The sequence below is a fragment of the Cydia splendana genome, chromosome 18, assembly GCF_910591565.1.
Source record: "Cydia splendana chromosome 18, ilCydSple1.2, whole genome shotgun sequence".
NCBI classification, from domain to species: Eukaryota; Metazoa; Arthropoda; class Insecta; order Lepidoptera; family Tortricidae; genus Cydia; species Cydia splendana.
Window position 1 is genome coordinate 16247824 of NC_085977.1, and position 7702 is coordinate 16255525.

At 43.9% G+C, this 7702-nt stretch overlaps 1 protein-coding gene across 1 annotated transcript; it reads left to right on the forward strand.

Moving 5' to 3' along the window:
- Nucleotides 1-636: 636 nt before the first annotated feature.
- On the forward strand, nt 637-5145 carry LOC134799664 (uncharacterized). Its single transcript, XM_063772105.1, has 2 exons — nt 637-1707; nt 5041-5145. The coding sequence occupies exons 1-2, from the start codon at nt 898-900 to the stop codon at nt 5143-5145; spliced, it is 915 nt and encodes a 304-aa protein (XP_063628175.1). The 5' UTR covers nt 637-897.
- The last annotated feature ends 2557 nt before the right edge of the window (nt 5146-7702 follow it).

Sequence of the window (7702 nt, forward strand, 5' to 3'; positions counted from 1 at the left end):
TTTCTATGTATATAAGTATGTATTTATCTATATAAGTATGTATATCGTCGCCTAGCACCCATAGTACAAGCTTTGCTTAGTTTGGGGCTAGGTTGATCTGTGTAAGATGTCCCCAATATTTATTTATTTATTTATTATTTATTTTATTTAATTTTCTGTTCAGTCGTCCCTTCGTGTACCAATTTTGTTCTAAATGACAGATCAGTGATCACGTGTACATGGACGGTAGAGGGAGGACGACAATCTCTTATGGCAGAACTGTTGCAAGTGTCCAGCTGTCAGCTATAAATAATGGTTCCAAATCTCTCCAGAAAGCGCTGTGAATGATTTAAAAAAAACAAATATTCTAGGTATTGTGGCGCCACTTATTTAAGGTTTTTTGACGATCACTTTTTGATACATGTAGATTGTATATGTGGGCGGCAATCCTTGATGTGTGTTTAAATGTATGTTTTTAAATAATTTTAATTTGTTTTTTTATTACTTATATCGATAATTGCGAATAAATATAAAATATATTTGATTTAAAGGAAGCATAGTCAATTGACTGTTTAATTATAATTTTGATATGATAAACTGTATGTGTTTAATTAAAATAATTAAAATTAATGTATTAAATATTTATTTTAATTAAATTAATTGTTATTTTTAAACGATTCCGGAAACATTAATAATTGGGAGTTGTACTGATAAACAACTGTAGCGCAGGTGGTGTGGCGTGATCTCAGGTAGTCCTACCTGGAGGGGTAGGGTTGAAAAGGTTATTTAAGTGGTTGCATGCCTTTGTTTCGGGTCATTCTTATGCTAAGCCTAGATTGTGTAAGAGCTATCTATACTCGTAAATAAAATTGAGTCAACAAGTGAAACGTCTATTTCTTCGTTACTACTTCTAACCTAATGGATGGTCATGAGAACTGGTTACCACCCGATGACCATGCAGACCATGCGAATAGTAGAACTTCGCCGACAGCAGCGGTGGGATCACAATCCCCTATACTAGGCGGGCGTCGCCGATCGGTTATTCAACCTGAGCCTACTTTTACCATGGACCAAGTGATGAGCCTGGTAACCACAGTCACAAAGCAAGCCGCGGCAAGTGCTGTTAATGCGGCACTGTCTGCCACTGCCGCTAATCCACAACAGCTGGCGCTACCCCGTGAACGAGGAAATTTCTACCTACCCCCGTTCGATCCGGATGTACGATCTCATGATATTCGAGATTGGTGCGCTAATGTTGATGAAACCATTTCCGTCTTCGCTATATCACCTCAAGAAGCACGGATGAAAGCCATACTTCAGTTAAAAGGAAGAGCAAAAGTGTGGGCCGACACGTGGTCTCTACATTCAACTACTTGGGATCAGGTGAAGGAAGATCTAATCAAGACATTCTCAAAGGAGTTTCGGTATGCTGATGATGTACAGAAGTGGCGCAACTACACGTCGGACCAAGCAGCGAGCTACGCCGAATACGCCACTACAGCTTGGACATTATTCAAGCGCGTGCGGCCGGAAGCGAATGATACCGATGCTGTGGATGCTGTTATCACAGGTATTTATCCTGAACATATTAGATCTGAATTGTTGCGAAGTACGCCCGACTCTTTGCCTAAACTAGTATCTGTTTTGAAGACATACCGTAAACGCAAATTAGATACACTAGAAAAAACGAATAATAATAACAATTCTAAGAAAGCTCGCCCCACTGAAGTAGGTATTAAACCAGACTATTCGTCTACTATTTGCTATAGGTGTAATAAACCTGGTCATCGCTTTCGTGATTGCAAGGCGCTTAATTTTTCCGGATCTGATAATTCCCCCACCGTCGGTAGCGAGTCTAAAGCACCTAATGATACTAAATCGATTGAATGCAAATATTGTAAGAAAAAGGGCCATGTTGAAAAGAATTGTTTTCGTAAAATGTTAAATGAACGGTCGAATTCAGACAAGTCAGTAAACCTTTGCAGCAATCTTTCCGGCAGGGCCCGTAGTACTACTACAGTTAAAATAGGTGATGCTACTTATCCTTGCTTGTTTGATACTGGGTCTGATTGTTCACTGATGCGAAAACGCTTCTCTGGTTCGATTCCCGGGAAGAGAAAGGCTGTTAAGGCCACTTTTTTCGGTGCTGGTGAGCATCCATTTGATTCAAGGCAGACCATTACTAATACGGTAGAAATAGGTGGTACTTGTGTCGAGTTAGAGTTTTATGTTGTTGAAGATAATGAGATACAAGATGATATCATAATTGGATTTGACCTTTTGCAAATACCTGGTCTTAGTGTCACTCAAACACGAGACGAAATTTCTGTGAAACGCAATTTCTTAATAAGCAAATGCACACAAAAAGAATCATGTCTTGAGCCTGTTTTTGATACTGACGTAAAAGATACTGATTTACTTAAAAAATTACATGATATTGTTGATAAATATAAAGACAGCTTCACGACTGGAAATCGCGTTTCTAAAGTAAATACCGGTGAATTGAAAATAAGACTTAAAAACCCTGACAAAATTGTACAGCGTCGACCTTATAGATTATCACCTACTGAGCGCGAAAAGGTTAAGGAAATGATTGCAGATCTCAAAAGCAATGGAATAATTCGTGAAAGTTCTTCACCCTTTAGCAGTCCAATTTTGCTAGTTAAGAAAAAGGATGGTTCTGATCGCCTTTGCGTTGATTTCCGTGAGCTGAATGCTAACACTTTAAGAGACCACTTTCCATTGCCTTTGATTGCTGATCAGATAGATAAGTTAGGAAAGGCGCGTTACTTTACACGTCTTGACATGACCGCCGGGTTTCATCAGATTCCTATTGCTGAAGACTCGATCGAAAAGACATCTTTTGTGACCCCTGATGGACAATACGAGTATTTACGTATGCCTTTTGGCCTTTGCAATGCGCCTTCCGTCTATCAGCGCGCCATAAACAAAGCACTAGGCGACTATAAAGATAACATTGCCTTAGTCTATCTTGACGATATTCTTATTATGTCTGAAACGCCTGAAGAAGGTTTGCGTAACCTTGATCTTGTCCTAAAACGATTAACTGACTCCGGTTTTTCATTGAACGTTTCTAAATGTACTTTTTTGAAAACTTCAATCGAATATCTGGGGAACATTGTAGAAAACGGGACCGTTAAACCCAGTCCTAGAAAGATTGAGGCTTTATCCAGTTCCCCGGTACCTAGAAATGTAAAAGAATTGCGCCAGTTTAATGGACTAGCTGGGTATTTTCGGAAATATGTACCAAATTTCTCAAAGATTATGATTCCCCTTTATGAGCTTACCAAGAGTAACGTACCGTGGAACTGGACAGAGCGCCAAGAACAGGCTAGAAAAGAGATAATCAGTCGCTTGACATCTTCTCCTTTGCTTACGATATTTGATCCGGATTTACCGACCGAACCCCATACGGATGCCAGTTCTTTGGGCTATGGCGGCGTTTTAATTCAAAAAAAAGATCAAGGAGCTCACGTTATTGGGTACTTTAGTATGAGAACGACCAGCGCAGAAAGTAAATATCATTCATATGAACTTGAAACACTGGCTGTTGTAAAGGCAATAAAACATTTTCGTCATTTTTTATATGGGCGATCATTTAAAGTCATAACTGATTGCAATTCACTTAAAGCGTCTCGACACAAAAAGGAGTTAACGCCTAGAGTTCACCGCTGGTGGACCTTTTTACAAAACTATGAATTTGAGATTGAATATCGTAAGGGTGAAAGATTGGCTCACGCAGATTACTTCAGTAGGAATCCTGTAGATATCCGTGATTCTAACAAATCACCAAAACAATCAAAACCTTTGCGATTTTCAGCCAATGTTACCACTCTTGACCATAACTGGCTGCTTATAGAACAAAAACGCGACCCCATACTTAAAAATATCGTAGAACAGCTGAATTCAGACTCTATTCCTCAAGATATAGCCAATACATACGTTATATTACAGGACAAATTGCTCAGAAGAAAAGTTCAAATTGATAACAAAACACGGAAACTTATTATTGTCCCATGTAGTTATCGATAGAATCTTATTGCTCACTATCACTCAGCACTTCAACACTTTAGCTGGGAAAAGGTATTAGCCAAAATTAGAGAACAATACTGATTCCCTAATATGTCCAAATTAGTTCGCAAGTTTATAGAAAACTGCGTCAGTTGCCGAGTTCGTAAAGGCGTATCTGGAGCTAGGCAAATCTCTCTACATCCCATTGATAAAGTGGCTGTGCCCTTTCATACCGTCCATGCGGACATAACTGGACGTATGAATGGGACCCGAAGTGAGGCCGAGTATGCATTTGTTTTTATAGATGCATTTACCAAATACGTTCATCTAGTTTATGCTGACGATCGTACAACAGATTCCGCTATAAAAAGCTTTCAGGAATTAATAACTATATTTGGTACCCCGGCACGTCTTATAACAGATCAAGATAAAAGTATGACGTCGCTAGAGTTTAAAGAATTTTGTAATAAATTTCGTATTGAACATCACGTTGTGGCTAAAGGCGCTAGTAGGGCAAATGGTCAGGCAGAGCGTATTATGAAAATAATCAAAGATAATATGTCAGTGGTGGAGCTTGATAAACCGTGGTATTCTGCTATGCAAGATCTACAGTTAGCAATCAATTGTACGATTTCTAAAAGTACCGGTAAAAGTCCATTAGAACTGTTGCTAGGAAAAAAATGTTCGCCACCCGCTATCAAGCTTCTCCAAGTTGACGATGATGAGCCTATAGAGGACCTTACTTCTGTTAGAAATGATTGTAAGCAAAGGATGGACGAGCGATCTTTTCAAGACAAATTGAGGTTTGATATAGGTAAAGCGCGGGTCAAACCTTACAAAGTGGGAGATTTTGTTTTGATGCGTCGTCATGAAAGACATACTACCAAACTGGGTGCAAAATTTGAGGGCCCCATGGAAATATTGGAAATATTACCAAACGACCGCTATAAATTAAAACATGTCAATTTACGTGGAAGTACTGAAAAGATCGCTAGCCATGATTTCTTAAGACCTGCTCCTACGGGACAGACAGATCCATTTGATATTGATGATGACGAGTCTGCCGTGTGGGCGGTGGATGAGACGAGTAGCAGTGTTCAAAATGAAGACTGCTCTCAGTCCGAGACTCAATAAACGTGGTTTAATAATTAGATATTATTATGCATTGTTCCACCTTATCCACAACACCTTCCTTATAACGCTGGCTGGCCACCACGCGTTTCCTTTTTCCCGGTCTTGAAGGCTAGATCTCTTATGTTGAGTGATGCCGGTGTGGGCTAGATCCCAGGATGGGTGATGCCAGGATCAGCGCAGGGAGCGCGCTGGAGCAGAATGGCCGTGTGGGCGGCAATCCTTGATGTGTGTTTAAATGTATGTTTTTAAATAATTTTAATTTGTTTTTTTATTACTTATATCGATAATTGCGAATAAATATAAAATATATTTGATTTAAAGGAAGCATAGTCAATTGACTGTTTAATTATAATTTTGATATGATAAACTGTATGTGTTTAATTAAAATAATTAAAATTAATGTATTAAATATTTATTTTAATTAAATTAATTGTTATTTTTAAACGATTCCGGAAACATTAATAATTGGGAGTTGTACTGATAAACAACTGTAGCGCAGGTGGTGTGGCGTGATCTCAGGTAGTCCTACCTGGAGGGGTAGGGTTGAAAAGGTTATTTAAGTGGTTGCATGCCTTTGTTTCGGGTCATTCTTATGCTAAGCCTAGATTGTGTAAGAGCTATCTATACTCGTAAATAAAATTGAGTCAACAAGTGAAACGTCTATTTCTTCGTTACTACTTCTAACCTAATGGATGGTCATGAGAACTGGTTACCACCCGATGACCATGCAGACCATGCGAATAGTGGAACTTCGCCGACATATACCTTCCCTCTACCTTCCATAAACGTGTAGTTGAGGTGGTGTGTGTACAAATAGCAACACTCCTAACTGTCCATCGGTGTACCTTATTCTTCTTCTTCTTCTTCGTTACACTCTTGACAAAGTGGTCGTGGCCATTATGTAGACTTTTGAGCGACTCGTTTAACGACACGTCGCCATTCTTCACGTGGAGCTGCTTTCCGTGAGCATTTGCTTACTGTGGCCGACACACTGGCTTTGATTTGGTCGGTCCGTCTCATTGGCGATCTTCCTCTAGCCCTGTCACCTCCCACTCTTCCTTGCAGAACTATGGATGTTCCGTCTCGCCGAGACAAGTGTCCAAAGAAGTTGAGGACCCGAGTTTTGACCGTAGAAAGCAGCCGCTCTTTAATTACAAAACCTTATTAGAGAAGCCATAAGGTCCACCTTAGTTAACAGTGTGGGTGGTACGTTACCGATGGCGTGCCTGGTGTCGGAGCGCGCCACGTTGACGCACGCGATGAGCAGCGCCAGCGAGCGCGGCCCGCCGGCGCGCACGTCCAGGCACATCACTTGCAGGCTGTTCACGTCGCCTGTGAGACACATACATTTTAGTTTTCAATATCTGGGAGACCAAACTTTGCTCGGAAAACATATAAAAACTCAAAAATGCGCGTTTTCTCAGAGTTAAGACCTGGCTAGATCAATTTTTCGCTACCGAAAACCCCCTTATAGCCAATTTCATCGAAATCGTTAGAGCAGTTTCCGAGATCCCCGAAATATACAAGAATTGTTCGTATAAAGGTATAATATTTGCAATAAGATCAGCTGTCATTTTAGGGTTCAACACATTGAGTACCGGAAACCCGATCGGCGGGTTTTATGTTCGTAGTCGATTTCCTCTACAAAGCGGGAAAACGCTGGGATCGGTTACAAGCGTAGCGCTACGAGAAGTTTGGCAGTGAATGTGTTACATAGTCACCTTGAGCCCTGTGAGCGTCGGTGAGCGCCCGGCGCAGGTTGTGCTCGTGCAGCTCGGCGCCGCGCCACAGCTGCAGCACCGCGCCGCCCCCTCCCCCCACCAGCGCGATGTAGCCGGGCGGCTCCGAGCCGGCCGACATGGGGCCGTCGTGGAGGATCACCACGCCGACCAGTCTCACCTTGAGCCCTGTGAGCGTCGGTGAGCGCCCGGCGCAGGTTGTGCTCGTGCAGCTCGGCGCCGCGCCACAGCTGCAGCACCGCGCCGCCCCCTCCCCCCACCAGCGCGATGTAGCCGGGCGGCTCCGAGCCGGCCGACATGGGGCCGTCGTGGAGGATCACCACGCCGACCAGTCTCACCTTGAGCCCTGTGAGCGTCGGTGAGCGCCCGGCGCAGGTTGTGCTCGTGCAGCTCGGCGCCGCGCCACAGCTGCAGCACCGCGCCGCCCCCTCCCCCCACCAGCGCGATGTAGCCGGGCGGCTCCGAGCCGGCCGACATGGGGCCGTCGTGGAGGATCACCACGCCGACCAGTCTCACCTTGAGCCCTGTGAGCGTCGGTGAGCGCCCGGCGCAGGTTGTGCTCGTGCAGCTCGGCGCCGCGCCACAGCTGCAGCACCGCGCCGCCCCCTCCCCCCACCAGCGCGATGTAGCCGGGCGGCTCCGAGCCGGCCGACATGGGGCCGTCGTGGAGGATCACCACGCCGACCAGTCTCACCTTGAGCCCTGTGAGCGTCGGTGAGCGCCCGGCGCAGGTTGTGCTCGTGCAGCTCGGCGCCGCGCCACAGCTGCAGCACCGCGCCGCCCCCTCCCCCCACCAGCGCGATGTAGCCGGGCGGCTC